Source organism: Muntiacus reevesi, chromosome 2, assembly GCF_963930625.1.
Source record: "Muntiacus reevesi chromosome 2, mMunRee1.1, whole genome shotgun sequence".
In the NCBI taxonomy this organism is placed as follows: Eukaryota; Metazoa; Chordata; class Mammalia; order Artiodactyla; family Cervidae; genus Muntiacus; species Muntiacus reevesi.
Window position 1 is genome coordinate 239,256,143 of NC_089250.1, and position 24,577 is coordinate 239,280,719.

At 36.8% G+C, this 24,577-nt stretch overlaps 1 protein-coding gene and 1 non-coding gene across 8 annotated transcripts in view; both read right to left on the reverse strand.

The window, feature by feature from the left end:
* Positions 1-24,577, reverse strand: part of CNOT1 (CCR4-NOT transcription complex subunit 1) — an 83,294-nt gene that overhangs the window by 23,940 nt on the left and 34,777 nt on the right. For 3 of the 7 annotated variants that reach the window (XM_065925439.1, XM_065925435.1, XM_065925436.1), the window contains exons 8-24: positions 22,917-23,085; positions 21,794-21,920; positions 21,545-21,655; positions 18,868-19,038; positions 18,344-18,471; positions 15,874-16,114; positions 14,072-14,191; positions 13,217-13,339; positions 12,899-13,050; positions 8,118-8,268; positions 6,778-6,979; positions 5,666-5,812; positions 4,477-4,601; positions 3,807-4,093; positions 2,857-2,935; positions 618-848; positions 159-299 (exon numbers count right to left, since the gene is read on the reverse strand). In XM_065925439.1, the coding sequence (XP_065781511.1) occupies positions 159-299; positions 618-848; positions 2,857-2,935; positions 3,807-4,093; positions 4,477-4,601; positions 5,666-5,812; positions 6,778-6,979; positions 8,118-8,268; positions 12,899-13,050; positions 13,217-13,339; positions 14,072-14,191; positions 15,874-16,114; positions 18,344-18,471; positions 18,868-19,038; positions 21,545-21,655; positions 21,794-21,920; positions 22,917-23,085 (2,705 nt within the window). The remainder of the gene's footprint in view (positions 1-158; positions 300-617; positions 849-2,856; positions 2,936-3,806; positions 4,094-4,476; positions 4,602-5,665; positions 5,813-6,777; positions 6,980-8,117; positions 8,269-12,898; positions 13,051-13,216; positions 13,340-14,071; positions 14,192-15,873; positions 16,115-18,343; positions 18,472-18,867; positions 19,039-21,544; positions 21,656-21,793; positions 21,921-22,916; positions 23,086-24,577) is intronic. The other 4 variants (XM_065925440.1, XM_065925437.1, XM_065925441.1 and 1 more) reach the window with 2 other exon arrangements.
* LOC136162262 (small nucleolar RNA SNORA50) lies at positions 7,705-7,840 on the reverse strand. The gene has a single exon (XR_010662070.1). It is a non-coding gene; the product is annotated as a small nucleolar RNA SNORA50 (small nucleolar RNA).

The window sequence follows — 24,577 nt, forward strand, 5'->3', positions numbered from 1 at the left end:
CACTAGTTGTACATCCATGTTCCCTTCATTTTGATTCTATTATCTCCACCTTTAAAGATTAAAAAGGGTAGAGAATGTCAAATATAAATCCCCCAATCCATCAAGAAAAACAATAGAGAACATTTGTAGTGATACATAAACTATTACTTCAGACTCACCTTTTGTGTCATATTTGACTGGGAAAGGTTGTTGAAGATAAAAGCAATTTTCTCCTGGATATTTTCTGGGGGCTCTACGATTCTCTCAGTTTGATCTGTGGCCACAAGCAATGTATCTATATTTGTTGTATTAATAGAAGGCTAAAGAAATAAAATGCATAAAATTAACAAGCTAAAATCCTTACCAGACAAATCCCAGGGGTGGGGTATGTACAGATTCCTTTAGTACATAAAATACATATGGTATGTACAACTGTGCACTTGAAGTGCTGGCAAGAACATGTACTGAACTATTCATAGGGGCTGCATGTGGAAAATCGGGGTGGCAAAGGGAGAAATGCTGATCTTTCATGCTTTTTTTAATAGGCATGTGTTATTTATAATAAAGTACATGCTCACTACTGGACATATTGCAATGTAACAACAAATACAACAAAGAAAGAAGATAGACCTACTTACTGGCACATCTTTCTTAAAGCTGACTCCAGTTGGCCTGGTGACTGTAACTGTTTTAGCAACAGTGGTGGTTGTTGAGGTGGTTACCATAGTGCTAACCTGGCCAGCAAGGGGAGCTTTTGCTGGAACCTGGGCCTGGGCCTGGGCTTGAGCCAGTGCAATACTTCCAGGGGTTGTGATAGAGCCCTGCATTTTCACAGGAGGATCTCTAGATTGCTGTCCATACTCAATATACTATAGAGGTAGGGAGAGGAAAAACACATTAAATAAGAATTTTTAACAGAAACTGAAATACTTGAATTAAACTCCCCTCACTTCTGAGAGACTGAAAATCATTTCATAGCACTCTTTTGGTTCATCTATCTCCCTTACATCTTGCCCCATTCTGGTGCATATTCCCATATGTGTAATATGTCAGTGGATACCACAAACTTCTGAAAAAGTAAAGCTAAAATGTTACTATGCTTAAGTATTTATAAGAGAACCAGTCTAAAAAAACAAATTTTAAAAATGTAGCTACAAATGCTTGCCTATAAATTTCCTTAAATTCCTTCATATAAGTAAACTTAAAGGTTCTAAAATTTATATAATAAACTGATTTCTATTGGATGCTAATGAGAAAAACCACAGCCTAAAAAACACTGCAGCGTGAGTTCTCTCTCAGTAAAGCTAATGGCACAAAACAAGAACAGTTTATACCACCTAGCCAACTGGAGGGTAAGCAATGTTCTATGATACGTTTTGTCCCTCTCCTCCACATTTCCCAGTCCAAAAAAATTCCTTCTCCCACACAAATCAGAAGACTGACACAGCCTTCCTGATACTATTACCAACAGCTTGCTTCCGACCAAAAACTAGTACCTATATATACATATATAATACACACACATACACATACATACATACACCATAACTGTATTCAAAAAATGAGACATTTTCCAGAAGGAAAAATACAGCCCCTTAAACTGAAACATAAACAATGGCTTCTCTCCCCTTCTCCGGGTAATCAAGGTGTTCAAGTGGGAACTCGGGATCACTGTCAGTGTGATCACTTTCATACCACCTCCCTTACTCTCCCTTCTCCAGTCTTTCAAGGTCCCAGATCTGAATTCCAAGATCATCTGATTGTAGTAGCCTCTGACTTCCCATCCCAGCTTTTCAAACTCTGCTTTCTTGCCTAGTTTTCAGTGCCATAATTTTGGCATAGCCCTCCAAAACCCCTCAATAGGCATGAATATACTCCTACCTCCTATGCTGTGGTTTCCGAGGCTAAATCATCATAATGACACTCTGCACTCTTACAAACAAACCCAGTGGAATGAGGTAGAAAGTGCTGGACTAAACTACAATACAGAATTAAAATCAGTTCAAATTCTGATCTGGTTTCTTAAAATATGATCTTATAAAGGAGTTCATCTGCTTTGTACTGAAAAAAGTAAAATAAAGTTAACAGAGATTAATCAACTTTCTTTTCTTGTTCTCTGTAAGCTGACTTTGACCAAAGGTAAGACCAAAGTGTGAATATTTAGTAATCACATAAAATCAATCATTAAAGAAATATTTACAAATTTCAAGAATAATCACATAACATGGTTTAATGTAGGTCCATATCCTTAGGGACTGTCTCCTTTTTTAACCTCGAAGGAATCTATAGTTTAAGAAGGCTGTATTTTTAAGAAACACTGATCTAAAAACTTTTATATGCAACAGGTCTGGGGAATTTCCTGGTGGTCCAGTGGTTAGGGCTGGGCGCTTTCACTATCATGGGCCAGGTTCAATCCCTAGTCGGGGAACTAAGATCCCACAAGCCACACAGAGCAGCCCCCCAAAACCAAACCAAAACAAACAAAAAACCCAAACAACAACAACAGAAAGAAATAGCTCTGATTCACATTAACATCTAAATCAGAGGAACAACTTATTTTTATCAGAGTCCCACTCCAAATTCTTTTTAGACTCAGGCAGGGATTCTTGGTTAACAGTGAAAGGTTTCTACTCCTTGATAGAATTATTAGGCTAAACAACTGGCAAAAGCCTTTTATCAAATCAAGCAAAACCACTGCTTACAAAAGATAATATAAAATTCCCATTTTTTCAGGGTTAAGCTACAAAACAAGCAACAAATAATATGTATACCTATGTCAGAACAATCATTAGGCAATCTTAATGCCATTGCCAGTAAATCCAAATTCAAATTAAAACAAATAAACCCTTCAATTACTTAGGTACTGAAGACACTTACCTCCTGTAAATGATGTGGAAATTGCATAAAGTGACTGATCGAAGCCAAGTGCTGACAATACTGGGGATAGTCCTTCAATCTGTCAACAAAAACATTTATTCATTTACCATTTCATGTAAGAACAGAGGCAGTACAATTTCAAATTTTTCAAAAGCTAATCTAGGCCATTTCTCCCATTTCTACCTTTGAAATACCTTATTTGAAGAGAATGTCAAAAGGGAAGAACAAAGAAGAGAGGGAAGATACTTGTGAACATCACCCTTTCTGAATCAAAAAAACCTTTTTTTAAAAGGTTTTGTTTTACTTAAGATTACAATGAGCCATTAAAACTACTATCTTTCCAGCTAGCTAAATCCCAAATGTTCATCAACAGGTGAAGAGAAAAACAGTTTGCTGATGAACCCATACAACAGAATACTATTCTGCAATAAAAAGAAACATGCAGTAACATGGATAAATCTCGGAAGCATCATGCTGAGCTTAAGAAGTCAGACTCATACACACTGTATAGGGCTCCCTTTAAATAATACTCTGGAAAAACGAGACAAATCCAGTCAGTGATTGCCAGAGGTTAGATGTGCGGAAAGTTAACTACAAAGGGGAAGTAAGTGAACTTCTTGAGGGTGACGAAAATATTCAGTATTTTGATTGTGGTGGTAGTGGTTACACAACTGTTTGAATTTCAAAGACCTATTAACCTAAAATACTGACTTTCACGTATTATAAAGTATAGTTCAGTAAACAAACAAACAAATAAAAAACCTATTTTATATTTCTCCAACCACTTATTTGGTAAATATAACAAACTGTTTTCACTTCTTCCTTTTACTTCATACAGTCATTAAGATTAGTTAATAACATATAAAGCATCGAAGAATTAGCTGAAAGGTAAGCTACTGTTTCTTCTTTCATTAAAAGAGAGAACTTTCACAGAAAACCTATCCACTCACCTATTTTTAAATCTATCTAGTGCAGCAATCCCAAAATAATACATTTTGGATCCAAAAGGCTTGCGTAAGGCTTCAAGAACGTATCGCAGGGCCAAACCTAGTGCCATGTAAGTGACCAGTCCTTTTTCGATTATTCCCCCAAACAGGCAGGCTGTTATATGTAACTCTTTATCAGGGTATTGGGGGAAGAACCGATATTCTTCGAACAAGTTCCTTAGCATACAGTTAAATACTTCTCGTTCCCTCTTTATGGTAGAATCTTTAAATCTCTGTAGCATTTCTAATACCTGGAAAAAGCAAGACAAAAATGATATACACATAAAGGAAACTGTTATTAAGATAGTGAAGTGAAAGTTGCTCAGTCATGTCCAACTCTTTGTGACCCCATGGAATTCTCTAGGCCAGAATACTGGAGTGGGTAAGCCTTTCCCACCCAGGAAGCAAACTGGGGTCTGCTGCACTGCAGGTGGATTCTTTACCAGCTGACCTACCAGGGAATGCACTCCTCAAATATTCTCAATTGTTAAGTAGAATATTTAACAATAAACTGAGCTTAAGATAAATGTTAAGGAGACATATCAAAACACTTGATGTTATATATCACTTTGAAAGAGGCATTTATTTAAGTTTTACCTAAACCATAAAGAATTAGATCATTCTGGACACTCACCTCATCAACAGACATGGTTGGATGCGGTGGGTGATTATATATTCTCTGGAAATAGCTGTTTGCTTCATCATCTATCTCTTTACTAAAGTGCTGATTTGCCTCTGGCCACACCTGAGACAAGTCCGCTGTTAAAAACAGAAAAGTAAACAGTGGGCATTTAGGCTCTTCCTTTACTCCCCCACATTAAGCACACAGAGCCAGAAAGACCAATATAATTTGAATTTTAAGAGGAAGAGAAAAAAAACTAAAATGAAGTATTAAGGGGGTCAAGTTTCAATATTCAACTGCTCTAGGACACAAGAGATTTTAATTTTAACAAAACTGCCCTATAACCACAGTTCTATCTCAGTACTTTATATAAGGATTTTTCACACCAGGAAAGTTCACTAGGTTCAAATTTATAATGCACTTACCCTCAATACAACCTCATTCCAGGTTACTTTATCACCTCTTACATGTAAGAATTAGCAATCCATATGCATGACACATTGATAGAAACACAAAGCATGCTACAGAACATAACATTCAGACAAGCCTTTCACACTAACATTTTCAAATCAGTTTGTACACTTTCAAACCTTGGATGATGAATATCTAGTCCCAATGACAAGGATATTTATAAGTCAATGATATATATGTATTTACAAAGAAGACTCCTCTGACTTTTAAATAGCTTACTAAAGGAGATTCAAAGTTTAAAATTTGATTTTTGTAACATATATGGCAATAATCATGTGTACTTATATATCATAAAGCTGTAACATTAAAATATAGTTATTTACTTCATAAACTGGCAAAACTGAAACAGAAATCTGAGATTTTCCTGGCTGCTCCTGATTTGTTTAAAAAACAAAAAAGGTTTATATACATAGATTTAAACTACTCAATCTTTTTTACTTTGCTCCTTACTCTTAGAATAACACCTTGAAGAATGCTACCTCTTAACTGTCACGTTCTTCTGACAATCCAGCATCAAAGGTAGAAAAATACCTCAAATTTTTGTTTTAAAAATTTAAATTCATGATACTCCCACCGATCTAGGAGGCATATCAACATAATGGCTTTATAACAACATATTAAGACAAAGTCAAAGCTTTTGTCCATCTATCTCTGAGGACAACAAATTTGACATGTAAGTTACATATGTTATCAGTCACACTTCACAATCACAGACAACACTACCACTTACAAGGTTTCATCTTACTCTGCTGGAATGTAGGCTGGTTCAGTCCAGAGGTGCCCAGCTTCCTCTGTACAAAAGGATCGCTATTCACTGCAGGGAGTCCAAGAGCCCCAGTTCCTATACCAGTCAGGCTGCCTGTGCCAAGACCACCTACTAGAAAGAATGAAGGCAGCCAAAAGTCTTATCATTACTCATCTTCGTCACTTTATAAAAGATACAAGTTCTTAATTAAAAAGTCATGGTCTTTTGTTAACTCAGTTGCAACTAGGTTACAGAGTTATTACACTGCAGGGAGTCCAAGAGCCCCAGTTTCTATACCAGTCAGGCTGCCATGGAATCTTCCCAACCTAGGGATCGAACCCAGGTCTCCCGCATTGCAGGCGGGTTCTTTACCAACTGAGTCACAAGAGAAGCCCAAGAATACTGGAGTGGGTAGCCCAACCCTTTTCCAGTGGATCTTCCTGACCCAGGAATCGAATTGGGGTCTCCTGCACTGCAGGCAGATTCTTTACCAATTGAGCTATCAGGGAAGCCCAAGTTATTACAACATTTCACTAATTAGGTTTTAGTACTCTAAACTTATACTCTGGCAATAAAAGGCGCAAACAACTTAGGAGAAACATGTGGGTACTATGGGGGAAAATGTAAACTTTACTTGCACATTAAGTTAAAAGCCAAAATACGTAGGAAAGTTCTACTGATTTCCTAACATTTTCAAGGTAGGTGCAAAAAGGCAGGACATATACCTGAATCTGATGTATGAAACATTTTACCTTTATTATATGAACGTTGGGTAATTTATAAAGCTATGAGTTTTGATCTAAGCCTAAGTTCTTTAGAACGTGATTAACAAAGTTGTTACTGCTTATAGTATCATGTGGTAATAGAATCCTTGCTGAATAACTCAAGTAAAAAATGTGTAAGTATAAAAATATCCTCATTACAATTTGACTAAATTAATGCAATGTTGTTCTCTTCCCAGCTATGGACGTGAAAACAACTTTCACAATTTAGTTTAAGCACTTTTCTGTTATCACAGTGATTCAGAACACCTTATATACACTAAGGCACGATGAAGCTTACAAATAGTCTGTACCCCTACCCACCACTCCTCTTACCTGGAAGTTGTGATGAAAGTCCTCCAATACCACTGAATGCAGTTGTCTGATTTGGGGTTGAAAGGGGTGGAAATGCTTTTGCTGGTGACTGTGGGGTACTGAATGCAGAACCCAAATTTGGAGGAAAGCCCTGCATACTCTGGGTGTGAGGGGCAGCTGAACCACCTATACTAAGAGATGCCATTCCAGCAAGAGGGTCAATCTAAAGAAAAACATTATAAAAACGTATTAAACACACTTCAAGCAAAGGCAGATAATGACACAGGTAAAGCAATCTTTAGCAATAGTTCTTCAAATGCTTAATAAACTGCAAAACATGATGATGCTTAACCCCCAAAATCAAGTGTACCAGTCATTTTTCTTAATGTATTACAACTATATCACAGAATCTGTGATACAGTGGTTTAAAGAGCCCCGACAAAGAACCAGAGCCGCTATAAAACTTCAAGAATAACATTTCAGATGAAGTTCTCTGAGGCTGTACTACTAAACATTTAGTAGTGACATGGGGCAACCCTTATAATTTCCAATAGGCCCCTTTAATGTACACAAATTTCAATTAACTTAACTTTTAATACAATAAAAGCATTAGAAATCTAGTCAAAACAAATCTTGTCAAACTTGGGGTTAGAGGAGATCAGCTCTAATTTAAAAAAACAAAAAACAAGGTATACTATTCATACCAAAAGATTTTATAAAATATCTAATAACTGCACTTCCAAGCTTCTTAGTTTGTGACATTATTTCAGACTTCTGTGACTATAGAAAATAATATATGATATGCCTTTTATAAAGTGGTCACTGAAGTGGTTCCCTAAATGCTCTTTCTTAAAATAAACCCCAATCTGCCATTCAATGCAGCTGAAAATAGAAGCGGAATATGTTGCTCCCAGAGAGAAGGGGGTGGTTGGTGTCAGGGAGTAACTTAAATGTACCTTGTTTTTAAAAGAGCAGTTCAGTTGAGAGCTGAAGAGCCCCAGTTATAACAAGTCCTTATGCTCTAGCACTGTTGCTTGGCCCGTGAAGCTACAAACAAGACACATCAGGTTCAAAGGCAGTGCTTATTTCTCAAGTCTGTTATTCTTATTTTAAAAAGAAGCCCTTACCATATACCTGTCTAAGTTGTTTTGTATCTTTCCTCTCATAGAGGAAAATCTATTCTCAACCACAATGCCTATTTACAGATCTCCTTTAAGTGGATACTAGACATGCAGTTATCTAAAATGTAATAAATTCAGACAAAAATCTCCTTTGAGTAGAATATTAATGATGATGTAGAAGTTTATTCTATTTCAAATCTATGAACAAATGGAGATGTATCAAATGTAGTGTTCATTTACCTGAACAGGAGAAATGGCGTCTAAGCTGCTAGCACTAGGAGGGCGTCCTTTTGGCATAACTCCAGGTGGTGGTTGCCTGGCCTTGTTCATAACGTTACTGCAATTGGCCACCATGGTGAGGATGGTTTCTGATAACTCCTGAGAAACACTCCTGAAGAGAAACGAAAAGTGAAAAATAACATTAATTATTCCCTAGAACACCTAAACAAACAAATCTGGATTTCTAATAAATAGAAAGCTTGCTGGAACCTATGGCTCAATTTCCACCATATCCCATGTCTCTGTATCTGTCATTAATCACCAGGATTTTCTGAGCACTGCCTTTCTTGTGAAAATATTTTTTAACACCTCTGAAATTAAGAAGCCTTGGGTATAGTGCTGCCCGTATATTTTGAAACACCACTCTAAAAAACATTCCATATCCTCAACTACTTCATCAAAAATTATGCACAAATGTGGACGTATCAAAGTAAACAGATAAACAATCTTTAGACAAGGTTCTCAGTCAAAAATAAGACATTAATTTAAGTATAGATAAAAATGCCATACGCGAAGTAACTGTATTAGGCAAGCACGTAAAAAACGGATTTCTAAAATGTGAATTAGGCTATATGTTTGACAGAAAAATCTGCTTTCCTATCACAGGGTGCTATTGTCTCCTAAAACTGTGGAACCCCTTGCACTCATAAATGCTATGCAAACTTCCTACTGTCTTAGATCTTACCCTCTAAATTCTTAATCATACTTTTGACTCTAAAAAGTAAAAGCAGTCACTCAGACAAGAAAGTTGTTTCTGAGGGGAGGGAGAGGACAGATTAGGATATTAAAAGTACCAAATAAAACTCTACATTAAACAGTTCAGAGAATTCTCTAGAGGACCATATGGTTAAGACTCTGAGCTTCCACTTCAGGGGGTGTAGGTTCAATCTCTGGTTGGGGAACTAACATCCCATATGCCATGAGGCACAGCCAAAACAAAAAACTTATCTTTCAGATAAGCACAAAACTATGGGGAAATAGACCAACTGCCTCTGGTTATAATAAATGGAGAACTTGCTATGGAGAAAAATTTTACAGCACCTAACAAAATTGCATATGCCATTTCCCTTTAACCTAACAATTCCACTTCTAATGGGCCCAAATATACACTGGCAAAGATAATGGATGCAAAATGCTATTCATTCCAACATTATTTGTGATATATAGTGAAAACAAACTAAATATTCACAAATAGGTACTACTTCACTAAGGCACAAAACATCTATTTAGTAGAGTACTACATAGCAAATACGAGGAATAAAGAAACTCTAATTGTTTGGTGTGAACTCCGGGATATATAATCAAATGAAAGAAGCATGGTGCAGAAAGTATATAATATACTACCACCTTTTCTACAGGTAAAAGGAAAATATATACACTTGTAACCCAGAGATAACCCACAAAATAAACAAAAATGGTGAACTAAAGGCAAAGAAAACTAGAAGATGGAGGCAACAGAGTCTAAAGGAAAATTTCATTGAATATACCGTTTTAGAATTTTTGCATTTGAAACAGGTATCTGTGTTTTACTAATAATAAACACACATACCACACACCAAAAAACACTTTAAATTAAAAGGAAAACCGTTTCAAAGATATCTATGCCATAGGTTAATGGCTACAAGCATATCATATTGTATTCAACACAAAATGTCTTCAACTGTAAGCCCCACCATTATTTTACATGCTCTACAAAATTAACTGGGTTAATTCTAATTGTAAGAGGTCACCAATGAGATGAATCATCATTTCAGAGCTGGTACAATATTGAAACTGTGTATCTTATGATTGATAAAAATGATTAATTAAAATATTATTCCTTGCTATTTCAGAACTTGTCATATCCGACAAAATTCCAAACTTAAGAGACCAGAGTACTAAAAGGAACTCCCATAAATGCTTCACTCACCAATTAGCTACATTTTGTCCTTTTTATTTAACCATTTCTTCTATAATATCCACTTCTCTCCAAAACATTTTAGATTAGATACATCATGTATCTTTTATTCCTAAATACTTTACTACCTATTTTCTAAGAACAAGGGCATTTTCTTACATAACCTTGTAAAACAACATTTATGAAATCCAATACAAGTTGGGCAAGGATAAAATAAAACAGGAGAGATTCAAATTACATCAATTATTCCCATAATGTCCTCAATGCTGTTTTTTTCCCCTTGGATCAGGATGCATTGCACTGGGTTGTCACATCTCTTGTTTCTTTAAACTGTCAGAATTCATCAACTTTTATTTCTCTTTCTTAAACTTGATTTTTTTTAAAAAGTAGAAGCCAGTTTTTTGTTTTTATACAACGTCCCTTGATTTGTGTTTGTCTGCTACTTTGTATTTTGCATGCATTGACCCCGAGATTACCACATAACTTACACAATGTTCTACTCAATGCCTTTATCATGAGGCATCTGCAGAAAGGAGCTGTGACCTCCTGACCAGTAAATTAATGTTGTGAATGTCAGATCCAGAGTTCTCTACTGAAATAATGCTACTATTCCCCTTTGAGAATCACACAGGTATTCATTTTACTATGCTTCAGAAATTACAAAAAAGAATATATAGGACAGAACAAAAGTGAGGATGGTGGAGTAAAGACCTCTAAATATTCTCTCCTCCATAAAACCAACTAGAACACTAGCCAAAAAAAGGTAGGAGTTGATTTTTTCAGAACTCTGGAAATGAACCAAAAGGCTTTACAACAGTCAAGGGAGGGAATTCCCTGTCAGTCCAGGGGCTAAGACTTCTTACTTTCATTTCAGTGCTGGAGCCAGGGATCAACCCCAGGCAGAGCAGCACAGAGTGGCCAAGAAAAAAAACACATGCGGGGAATTTTTCTTCCAGAAAGATGATTACTTCTTGGTAACAACAGCAAGCTTTATGATATCTTAATTTGCCCAACTCGGATGCTTCCCTCAGAATTAAAACACACAATCATAGTGAAAACTAGCAGGCAACCTGACAACCACCAGATCAAGAGGGCTCAGAATTGGGCTAAAACATCTTCAAAGTTCATTCTCAGAGAAATAATTATCATTTCACCTATCCGAGAATTCCCTGTGAGACCTCAATGGCTGGGTTGTCTATACTGGACCTAAGAACTGACCCAGGACAAACAGACATGGGTTTCCCCATGGGTATCTGCAGAAAAAAATTTAAATGTCATTGTTTTAACTTCCTGAATGCCTAAGGTAGAAGATAACAGTCTGACCAAACTACAGGTTAACCAAAAGTTTAAAAGGAAAATTTCAGATGATTTCCATGGGTGGAAATCTGAAAAGCTTTCACATTTCCCCAGGAATCTAGAAGACATGAGGTGTGTGCAGGGTTGTGCTAGCATCTAAAGTGTGCCGTTGCCTTGAAAGACCTAAAAAAGCCCAAGTTCTTAGGTTCAAGCCCAAGTTCACTTCAAGCCAACCTTCAGGTTCTGACTAAGAAGCAAGTGAATACCCAAGTGGACTTGTCAAGGGGCCAACTTAGGGTTAAAGATGTACCTGGACACAGCACACAGAATCACAGGGTAAAGAATAGCTTACTGATTCCAGAGTTTAGTTTAACAAAACCTCCAATCTTAGCTAACCACAAAGCTTACCCAGAGATATCAGTGACCAAAGAGGACAAAGAATACAGATACTACTGATTTTGTTCAGAAAAAAGCATTAACAAAACAAAAAACCCTTGAGTGGGTAAAATGTTATTTCAAGAACTGCCATATTAAACTTTCCAGCTTTCAACCATAAATGAGACATGCAACACACACACATATAACCAAACTAGAAACAGAAGATAAGGAAACTCCCTTCAATATGAAACGTAACTATAAACCCATAACTAACATTATAGCTAATGGTCAAACACTGGGTACTTTCCTCCTGAATCAGGAACAAGATAAGGTTGTCTGTTCTCACCACGTCTATTCAACTTTAGACTGGAGGTTCAAGCAAGAACAATTAGACACACACACACACACACACACACACACACACAAAACCAACAACAAAACAAAACACCTCTCTATTCAGATACCATGACCTGTATCAAATACCCAGCAAAAAGCATGACTAAAGCAATGCAAACATCACTGAAAGAAATTAAAGAAAAATAAAGAAATGGGAAGATATCCTAGATTTGTTAACTGGAAGACTTAATACTATTAAAATGGCACTATCCCCCGAGGTGATCTAAAGGTTCAACATAATCCTTATCAAAATCCCACTGGGCTCTGTAACTTCTCTGCAGAAATGGACGAGCTGACCCTAAAATTCTTTTGAAAATTAAGGAACCCAGAATGACCAAAACAATTTTGGAGAAGTAGAAAGCAAAGCTGCAGAACTCATACTTCAATTTAAAAATTTACTTAAAAGTGAAAGCTATCAAGACAATGTGGTACTGGCATAAGGACAGGCATATAGATCAATGGAATAGAACTAAGAGCCCAAAATAAACTCATATTATGCGCAGCTGATTTTTCAGAAGATCGTTCCAAAGGGAAAGACCAGTCTCTTCAACAAACAAATGACTATTCACATATAAAACTATGCATTTGGGATCCTATCTCACACCACACATTAAAAAATTAACTCAAACAGATCTCGTATTTCAGTAGTATAGTACTTTGGACTTAAAACCCACTGGATTACCTTAAATGCTGTCATTTTTAATTACTCAAACTCTCTTCCTCAAATCAACAATTATCCACACAATCCAGTTGCAGTATTAAATACTCTTCTTACCCTGCACAAGCTTGTAAACAGGCCAACATTGTTGCCAGGGTTTCTGGAGGAAGTTGAGCACTTTTGGGCTGATCTTTCTCTGGGGCGAGTCCACCCAAAATAGAAGGACACCGTCTCTTTAAAAAAGTCATACAAGCCTGGATAAAAGGCTCCTGAAAAAGAGAAAGTCTTTCAGTGTATTTGAAACTCATCATTAATTGATTTCAGACTAAGCATTACAACTCCAGAATATAGTAATAACATTTTTATTGCCATTTTCTTCAGTTATCCTGACCATCAAAACTTAAAAGCAGTAATAAATGGACAAATCCCACTTACTCCATGCTCTCGAATTTTATCTGTGAGCCACTTGTCAAGTTTGAGGTATTCACGACGTGAAGCAAGTGCAGCAAGGTCAATAACAAAGGCAAATGGAGTACCATTTAGCAGCATTGACAAAGCCTAAAGAAAAAGAATATTAGAAACTGCGAGTCAAGCAATTGAGTGACTTCTCTGTCCTATTTTCTGTTTCCAGTTTTTATTTTCACAAACAAGTGTAAATAAAACATTGCTAATATTTTCTTAATCATAATTTTTTAGACAGCTTGGTGTATATCAATGGTAACACTTGTCCCTAACTATACGATCACATTTCAAAGACAAACACATGACTTTACCTTCACAATAAACTTTACCCTGTTTTTTCAAATAAACCTAAAGCAAAGCAAAACACAAAGCATGAAAAATTATCTTTATCCATTAAAAAAAAAATCTAAACTCAGGCTTCCTCTAACCTAAGTATAACTACAACACCAGTACTGTCAAATCAAATCAAAAACATTAAGAATCAGACTATTTGTCAGAAGAATCCGTTAATGCTAATGAAATCTGTAAAAGAGTCGACAGCCAACCAGTGTCTCCAAAAATTGTATCTCACAGATTACATCTAAGAAGATGTCAATATCATTTGCTTTAGAACAGCTCTTTAAATATCATAGAAGGCCAAACAAAACTCAGTGAAATGTAAATGAAAACATTTTTACACTTCTAAAGAACCACTCTTCTTCCAACCTCCTTCTACCTTTAAGGAAAAACTCTAAATCTCATCCATTCTAGCTTAGAGTTACATGCGACTTATTCCTAAGACACTTGGAACTTTTGTCATCAATAGTTACTCTGTCCCTCCAAGCTCACCTTCAAGTCCTGGGCCACATCAAGTATTCGAGACAATTTGGCCTGGTCATACTGCTCCCCTCGCATGTACCATTCTGCCATTGCATGCATGATAAGTTGGCGGATTGAGGGAGACTGTCCCTAAGAAAAGAAAAAAGGGAGTTAAATAGCAATACTACTACTAACCATTTTGATACGCTGTTCCAACTGCTATTACAAACACTGATTTCACCTGTACTCATGTAAAATTGAGCTGTATCAGTGCAGATGATAAAGCATGGATTACAATGACTTGTGTGTTGGGGCGGGAGGGGTGTTATTTCCACATCTTCCAAAAGATGCCTACCCCTAAACCCTTAAGTCATATACTCACTACAACAAATCTGTCCTATAAAACATTTTCAAAGACAAAATATGATGTGAATGTGAGGGTGCATCAAGTTTATATGACCCCTTAAATTCAATTATATACTACTGGCCTATAAAAACAAAACAGTTTCAGATAATCATCTTTCATGCTGCACAGGGCCATATTTTTTCAGCATTTCTGGGACTAGAGTTTGTACATTCTGAATCTAGCTATTTTCACAAACAATAATGCTCATTTTCTATAATTACTAAAAAAAAATTTTTTTAAAGCAGAAAACAGCCTGTCTTTGCAGCTGAATGCTAATTTAGCTAATGTCTCCCACAAGAGCAACAGTGATTACTACTACTATCTAAACCACTTTCCTGTAACTGTCTCAGAGCGACAGAGTCCAAGTGAGACAAGTATCTAATCAGGAGTGGTGATGCATGTCCCTTCACTGTGCCATCTCTCACAGATATGCTGAGAAAGGTCTAAGAATGCCTACGCTGCAAACTTCTGGTTAAATGTTTGATAAACACTTTGTAAACTTTTATCTATCATGTGATTTCAGTCTCCAGCAATGCAGTTGGCCTGAGGACAGGAACGGAACCAAGGCTAATGTTTTTCAAGTTTTATCTGGTTTATAACAAACAATAGCAGGAATATCTTAAAGAGGGGCACTTGGTATAAAGGGGAAAACAAATGCTTTTTCTTAAAGCTTCTACATATATCTGCATTTAAAATGCAGGCTACTGGGGAGGAGAGGAAGATCAATGGACAAAAGAGTACTTATTTGTCAAATACATCCTACAAAATTGTGTTTGTGGGGGGGGGGGGTGCCTCAAGGGCTTGAAAACTCAGCAGGAACCAAAATAAAATTTCAATGGTGGATTTAAATTTAAAGTAAAATTACGTTGATTCAATTGATCTGTGATCTTCTCTCATTTGCTGTTAAGAAGTAAAACGAGAACCTTCTGTTTCTATGAAGCTCTGTACTGGTTTCCTAGCGATATAGTTTTCATAATACTGAATTTTTTTTTAATTGTCTTGCCTCCTTGCTCTTTCACGTTTTATACTTAATATCTACATGATGCTAAAAGATAAAATAAACTTTATGCAAGTGTGACTTTCCCAGAGTGTCAGGATTCCAAGGTTGACAATTTCTCTAGTTGAACAACATCAAAAGAATGCCTACTGTGCAGAAAGAGAATCACAGATGTAGGAAACTAACACAGTTACGGGAGGTGGGGACTGGGAGTGACACACACACACTACTGTGCACAGAACAGGTAACAGTAAGAAACTGCTGTGCAGCACAGGAGGCTCTCTCAGTGCTCTAACGGCGTGTATGGGGACAGAATCTAAGAGTGAGTAAGTGTGCACGCGTAACACTCACTGTGCTGTACACCTGAAACACGAATCAACAAAAACTTTTAATGCTGCTTATTAAGACAAAGGAACGGCCGTGTCTCACCTGCCCATGCCATGCGTAGTGCAAGATTATAGCTGAGTTGGGGTGGTTTCCCAGGAAAATGGGCATCAGGGTGGAGATGAGCTCGTGGCGCAACGTGTGCCAGGATGTGTTGATCTGCAGTAAGGCCAGCACCAGCATGTCTGGACAGTGTTTGATAGGGAAGCTGAAGAGCTGCTTGACTTGCTCATATTGCCCCACCTCTGCGAGCCTTAGCAGAGACTCAATCAAATCCAAGCTCTTCCTAACAAGAATGGAAATAAGATAATCTGTCAGTGAAAATCTAAGGACACAAAATCATTTTCCAAATAAATGATATAGGGCTATCAAGACAAAACCAAGTTGCTCTCATCTTTTAGTATTTGAAAAATGTTTAAATTGGTGCTGATTCATCTCAAATATATAATGCTGGCATGCTTCCAAACTAACTTTAAAAGCCATCCAAATTAACAAAATAAGTGATGGAGAGTAGATGTGTCTGACCATTTGCATAACCATGGACCTCCTCACCATGAAAAACTTGTGATTAGAGTGAAAAATAAAAATATTAGAGTTTAGAAAGTCAAAAATTCAATAAAACATAAACACAAGAAACATTCTACATAAAAATACAGCCTGACTCACACTACACTGCAAATCAACTATATTTCAATTTAAAAAGAAAGCCCAGTCAGAACACTTAGTTTGGTAATACAGTTTTAACTTACGTGCCCCCTGATGTCATACAAGTTCAAAAGTAAACAATACCTCCTATGAATTATTCTTGCCCTAAGACACTAAATGTGGTTGGCTTCAGTCAAGCCTCAGATCTTACTAATCCTAGTTCATAAAAACTATGGGATAGAGATCAAATTAAACACCATGAGGAAATAAATACCCTATACCATAGGGAAGACTACAGGATGCTGTTTTTCCACTAAATCAATGGTCAAGAATTATATTTAAAAAAAGAAGAAGAAAGAGGAAAGACTTACAGAATGAAAAAAACTATGCACGTAGACCTTGTTTGAACTCGCAATCATACAAACTGCTACAAACCATTTCTGAGACAATTAGGGAAACCTGAATATACAGCTATATTAAGGAGTCATTAAGTGTATGACATTTCAGTTTTTTTGGTTGTTTTTTTTAAATTTTTTTTTGACATTTCAGTTTTATAAATTGGAAAGAGGTCTTTATCTGTTAAAATGAAGAAACACTGCCGTACACATTAGTCTTAATAGGAGGGGAAAAAAAAAAAATCAACCAACCCAGCAGATCCAATGTTGGCTACCACCTGAACATCTGGGGAAAGGATACACTGTAGAACAAACCACTGCTTGGGTCAATCTTTCAGAACAGGGATCAGCAAACAACATTCACAGGCCCAATCTCACACTGCCTAATTTTTGTAAATACTGTTTTGCTGGAATAGAGTTATACCCACATTGATACTGTGCTACAATTTGAGAGTTAAGTAGTTGCACAGAGACCATCTGGCCTGCAAAGCCAGATGTTAAATCCTTTACAGGGAAAATCTACCATCCTTTGTTTTATAAGATGGTGTCAATAGGGCTCTGTGCGTGCGTGCATGCTAAGTCACTTCAGTTGTCTCTGACTGTGTGTGACCCCATGGACTGTAGCCTGCCAGGGTCCTCTGTCCATGGGGATTCTCCAGGCAAGAATACTGGAGTGAACTGCCATTTCCTACTCCAGGGGATCTTCCCAACCCAGGGATTGAACCCGCATCTCTTAAGTCTCCTGCATTCTCAGGAGGATTCTTTACTACTGGTGCCACCTGGGAAGCCCAACACAACAGGGCTTTATACTGTCCTAAAACGAACAGCCACAACACGTCCTCCCCCCCTACCCTCAAACACTATCTGTTCATGTTGGAAAAGTGTCCCAGTAGAGTATGGTTGGAAAAAATGGAAGAAACATTATAAAGTAGATGTCTTTGAGAACCAAAACAGCTCATGCCCACTCCCTATAGCCATGAGTGTACTGTAACAGTAATGCACATCCATCCCTCAGAGAGGAATGACTTAAGTTTCAGGAAAAACCAACTCAGCCAGTCAGATTCTCCCTCAGAAATTTGAAACTGAAATTCAGAGAAAATAGATAACTGACTGAAGTTTGAGATTTCATGAGTTGGCCGTTTTGAGTCACTTACAAAAGCAAGCAAGCAAAATCTACAGAGAAAAGAAAGGGATTTAAACCTAACTGAGAAGTGCAAATCTCCTTCTAACATGTTGATAGTTTGAGAAAATATACAATGTCAGATACTACAAGAAGAAAAATGTATCTAGTGATAAGGGGACTAAATAGAGATTTTCACCTAAGAACACCCTAGTATATAAAATTTACGGTAAGCAGGCTTGCTAAAAATACCATTTCATTTAAACTTTTAACTATGTAGCTGACTAACTATTAATCTTATATTTCAAAAAAGTAGAAGTGACTCTTCAAGAAAAGCTAGATGAAGAGTGTTTACCATGTGGCAATTTCTCGATTGTCATCCTCTGGTGGTGCTTTCAGAATATCAGTGGCAACAGTATGACAGGGGTAGTCGGCAAAACAGAAGATCTCTGGATTTATAAGGGAATGCTGAATGAAGGAGAGCTGGAAAAAGAGAACAGAGTCCTCACTACCATAAGTGACTGTAGATGTTAAAACACTGAAACATTTTAACAAGGCTAATTTCAATCTTAAGGTTATCAGAAATTTCCCTTTAAAATCTTATTTGATCTTTCAAAACCACAGATAATTGAGACAAAATAAGGTGCATGATGACCCTGGAGACAAACATTCTTAAAATATTGGGAAAACAGATTGACTGCTACACTTCAGCTGAGTCTGATATTAAACTATAATACTATTCCTTCAAAATTTACAGTCTGCTTTTCTGAGCAATGCAAAACAAATTCTACTTTAAAACAGTATTTTAATCAAAGGATAGATGTCACTATGTTAGCCGTTATTTTGTGTCTCTTCTATAACTAAACACTATTCACTTACCTGGCCTTCTGCATGTTTCCAAGGTCTGTATATGAGATCTACAGGGAACACTTCCATACCCAGACCCCTTTGAATGCCATAGACTACATTATGAAGTCCTTTACTGTCACGAATTTGAAACCCAGGATGGTCCAGTTCATAAGTTACTTCCTTGAAATTCAAACTCGGGTTCTAAAAAAGAAAAGCACTTCAAAGTTATGAACAAAAGTGTACATATTTTGACTGCTTTATCCAAAGAGTCACATTAAATCTTTAGCTCAATCAAAATGGTCTAATTATAGACACTAAATCATCTAAATCTTTCTGGTATTACCAAAGTCTTAGAAGAAGTATATTCTTTAAAAATTTTTTTTGTTTTTATTTTGGCTGTGTGGGTCTTCATTGCACCACATGGGCTTAGCTGCCCCACAGCATATGGGATCTCAGTTTAGTGACCAGGGATCGAATCTGTATCTCCAGCACCACAAGGCAGATTCTTAACCAGTGGACCACAGGGGAGTCTCAGAAAAGCAAATTCTTAATATTCAAAATAAACCAGCTCTACTAGTAAGTAACTCCACTCTTTCAGCAAGCAACTCCAACCTTTCAGTTCATGACATACTTCAGAATATATATGAGCACATAATGGGGAAATCTCTCTTCCTCTCCTTTAGTGCAATGAACACACCCATCCCAATAATGCCTCCTCTTTACAGTAAGAGTTCATTACTTTAGAACAAAGTGGCAAAGATAAATCAATTATCCCAAATGTCAATCTTAACAATCTTCCCTAAAAGCATCTCAATGTATGCATCAGGAAAAGTGATCTAAATTCTTTATGTCAAAATGACTAAAAAATTATATTAAAAAATGTTTTATGAAAAGGTATTCATAAAAGCAGTATGAGATTCCTTAAAGAAACACAAAGCACAGGAAACAAAGTTTATAGAAGATCATTTACCAAACACTCTGCACCAAGCAATAAGAATATTTTGTGCTTGGGACCTCTCTGGTGTCCCAAGTTGCTTAAGACTCTGAGCTCCCAATGCCAGGGGCATAAGTTGGATCCCTGGGTGGGGAACTGAGATCCTACATGCCACATCATGTGGCCAAAAAGGAAAAAAAAGAATATTTTGTGCTTAAAAGGGAAAAAAAAAAGGATGTGCATACTTCAAAATTAAATCTCCAACCAAAGCATCATGCCCAGTTTAGTTTTGCTTTAAAGTGACTTCTCTGAGGACTTTAACACTTGCTTTGTATAAAGTATAAAGAGTAAACCTCAGTTATAAGGCAACAAACAATAGCATTCAGAGGTGAGATTTTTTCCTACAATTTGTTTCAAGGACTGAATGTGACAGAACAGAATCATAAATATACTATTAAATAGCATTCCTAGAAAGAGGTTAAGTTTGGGAAGTCCACAGGTATGCTCCTATGGTTTCCTCCTTCTATCTTGGGTAGTAAAAACAAACAAATTATTAACCCAGTGTGTGTCTGAAATTGTCCTCTGCTGTCTACAAAAAAATGTACAGAAACTCAAATACATGAGAAGAAAAAGGAAGAGGAAAGTATTACTAACTCAACTATTCAAATCCACACTGAAGGTGTTTAATTTATAGCCTTTGCACTCTGACATCAAATCAACATAGGTTCAGATAACATGGAACACTGTCCTTGTCTACAATTAAAAAAAAAAAAAAAAAAGAGTATTATCAATAAGGCAATAAACTAACAAGATGAAACAGAGGGAAAAGCATGCTTTTCTTTTACAGACAACCACAGGTTAAGAACAAATTAATAACTGGTTACCCATAAGTGATAAAACTGTGATTTTATTTTACTTTTCTTTCATTTCACTTTCCAAGTTTTCTGCCATGATCATGTTATTTTTTTTTTATATGTCTGAATACCATAAATACATCCACTATTAAGAAAAATAAAAGGAAAACCCTCTGATGTTAGTAGTAAGGTCATACAGAGAATGGTATTCAGTTATTCAGTTCTGCCTCTAAGTTACATATGTGGAAAACTAAAACTGAAATATAGGATAGATAGATGACCTGACACCTTGCCAAGAATGTTATGTGTGTGTATGTAGTCTTTAGCCTTATATGTAGTTCCTTGACATTTTATGAACAAGACTGGAATAATACATCTTGATCTTGACTCCACATTCCCTTTTAATAACTAGAAGTTTTACCCTTTTATTTAACATTTCAACAATGTAGGAGAGGTACTTTTTATTTGGGAGCCAATTATTTAGTTTATGGATATTCTAGAAGTGGAACTAGTAAGAGAAGTATGGATTTTTATTATCCACCATAAACAAAGTTGGCAGGGTTTCTGTTACACCTTCCAGAAAACATTCAGACTTTCTTTCTCCTCAATAATTCTTCATACAATCATTATTTTTGTAACCAATTCATCCTTCCCCCAAAACCACACACTATCCACCAGCAAATCATCTCATCTGTGCGATTCAGAACTGCATAGCAACAATTCATTATGAACAAAGCTAGAATTTGACTATGTGCTGTTTCCAGTACATAATTCTTTGTTTCATTACATTTAAGCCAATGAAGTCAGAAATTACAAACAGTGCAGCCCTCATTCAGCTAGGCACTTTACTCATTAAAATTTTCATTCTCTGGGCTACACCTTACTAACATCATAAACATATGACATTACATGTACTCACCAGTTCTTTGAGAACATCGATCAAGACTTCTACATTCCATGTGTGTGCCTGTGCTCCATCACTTTTATCTTTTCCATCACTCCAGATTCCACTGCCAGGAGCAGAGATACTCTGTAAGAGTAAAAAAGAAATTAAAGCCAACTACTGCATGTGTTCAGCTCGGGCTGATAGGACAATCATACTGACTTAATAAAATAAAAAGGGCAGGACATTAATTCACTTTGTAAAATAGTTGATTGCCACACTTACCTGTAATGGAATTCCATCTGTTAATCCTGAATGAGTTCGAGCCATCATTCCTAAAACCCTTGCAACCTGGGCAGCTGTGACCTCCCGAACACCAAACTGCATGATTATATTGCGACATTCTTCAATACTGAAACAAAAATTTAACTTCAGAAAAATAGCACCCTCAACACTCAACAAGTTTTTGAGTGAAATCACTAGTTTTACTAACATAGAGTAATACACTTCATTTCTTCTTACTTTCACATAGCAAGTAATGTAAAAACTGCCCAGTTAAGAAAAAAGTTTAAAATACTAATGAAAGAAGGAAATATGAATTAAGAGTAGTATCTTTCAAAAAGAAACAAAATTATCCTCCTCAATCTTGGATATAAATCAAGTTATTCTTTAAAATATTGATATTCAATCAAGGGTTATTCTGATATGTACAAAGCCTTGAAAATGTACTTTTTTTCACTTTGCATCAACAGAAGTTTTATGCCAAGCACATACATACACATAAGAAATACACTTTCAAATGTAAGTTGAAATGTCATTTACATGAGTTTTAAAAATATTAAATGTTACACTTAAAGTCAAACTAAAGCACATAAGCGCCTTAATAATATATTCTCAGAAGAAACATTAATAATCCATTGTTTAACAGTCTTAAGTGCTACCATGAGGGTAAGCAATTTCCTGATGCCCCTGGCAGGTGGGGAAAATATGTGAGAGGCAGGGTATGAAAGGCCAGAAAAGGAAGACTGTAAAAATCAAGGTACAGCAAGGAAACTGAGGGTAGGAGCAGGCAGGAGCAAATCAGGCATGCTGGATGGGACACAATCCCATAAACACTTGCTGCAATGCCCTTTCTCTCACAAAAGTTAAAATTGCCTAACATGCCAACTAAGCTAGGAACCCCTGATCCGTAAATGTGAGAAATTAGGGGGAATGGAGAAGTAGAAATTTAGCCACCAAAACGCTAATAGGTGGCAGCAAAACTAGTATGTGCAAGATTGAATTTAGAAGCAAAATTCTTGAGAGGCAAAGATAACACATCAAGGAAATCATCAGGAACTTGCTTTAAAAAATGACACTGGACTTGTTGTTAAGAGTAAACAAAGATTTAAAATGCCTTACTACCAACCTTGCACAAAAGCCATAGCCCACTTCTTGCATAAAGTCAGCCAAAGAGCTCTCCATCATGGTTTTAGCTACCCCTCCAGAATCAGGCAGGATTCTGTCCATTAGAATGTCCCGTTTTTCAGGGTATAAAAGTGGTGCAAGCACCACGGGGCAGCGTTCCTGGGGAAAATCTGAAAAAGGAAGAAGATAATTATAACTGCTATATTGATTAAAAACGAACTGTCCTCTTTCACTCTTTAAAAGTCCCTTAAACCCAAGTCTTTTACAAGTTCATACTCAAAGTTTATTCAGTTTTTTCCAACCCGGCTAGCCCAATCCAAACTGTGGCTTCAACACCAATGCTAAAATTTGAATGTTCCTTTGTCATATATGATGGTCATGAGTATATTTTCAGTTCTTTTAGATCCCATTATCTATCGATCAAGTCACACCCTATCAGTCCAGTTCAGTTGCTCAGTCATGTCCAACTCTTTGCTACCCCATGAATCACAGCATGCCAGGCCTCCCTGTCCATCACCAACTCCCAGAGTTCACCCAAACCCATGTCCATTGAGTTGGTGATGCCATCCAACCATCTAATCCTCTATCATCCCCTTCTCCTCCTGCCCTCAATCTTTCCCAGCATCACAGTCTTCTCAAATGAGTCAGCTCTTCCCATCAGGTGGCCAAAGTATTGGAGTTTCAGCTTCAGCATCAGTCCTTCCAATGAACACTCAGGACTGATTTCCTTTAGGAAGGACTGGTTGGATCTCCTTGCAATCCAAGGGACTCTCAAGGGTCTTCTCCAACACCACAGTTCAAAAACATCAAATCTTCAGTGCTCAGCTTTCTTTATAGTCCAACTCTCACATCTACACATGACCACTGGAAAAATGACAGCCTTGACTAGACAGATCTTTGTGGACAAAGTAATGTCTTTGCTTTTCAATATGCTGTCTAGGTTGGTCATAACTTTCCTTCCAAGGAGTAAACATCTTTTAATGTCATGGCTGCAATCACCATCTGCAGTGATTTTGGAGCCCCCCCAAAATAAAGTCAGCCACTGTTTCCCCATCTATTTGCCATGAAGTGATGGGACCGGATGCCATGATCTTAGTTTTCTGAATGTTGAGCTTTAAGCCAACTTTTTCACTCCCCTCTTTCACTTTCATCAAGAGGCTCTTTAGTTCTTCACTTTCTGCCGTAAGGGTGGTGTCATCTGCATATCTGAGGTTATTGATATTTCTCCCGGCAATCTTAATTCCAGCCTGTGCTTCCTCCAGCCCAGTGGTTCTCATGATGTACTCTGCATATAAGTTAAATAAGCAGGGTGCCAACATACAGCCTTGACGTACTCCTTTTCCTATCTGGAATCAGTCTCTTGTTCCTGTATATCACTATATAGTTCACACCCTATATATCACTCTAAAATGTCACACAGAGCTAACTATCAATTCCCATGCAAGAAAGGCATCAGAAACAATTGGTACATCCATGTCTCTTCATTTCACTGACAAGTGGAAAACTTCCTATTACTGAGAAAGTTAATGCAGTTTAAAACTAAATTATATAAATGTTAAGAAAACAATAACAAAAGTGAAAATGGATAGTGGCTAGTCCACTATAAGATTTGTTTTAAAGATTATCTCTAAAAGAAGGATCAGAGGAAGGAAGATGGCAACA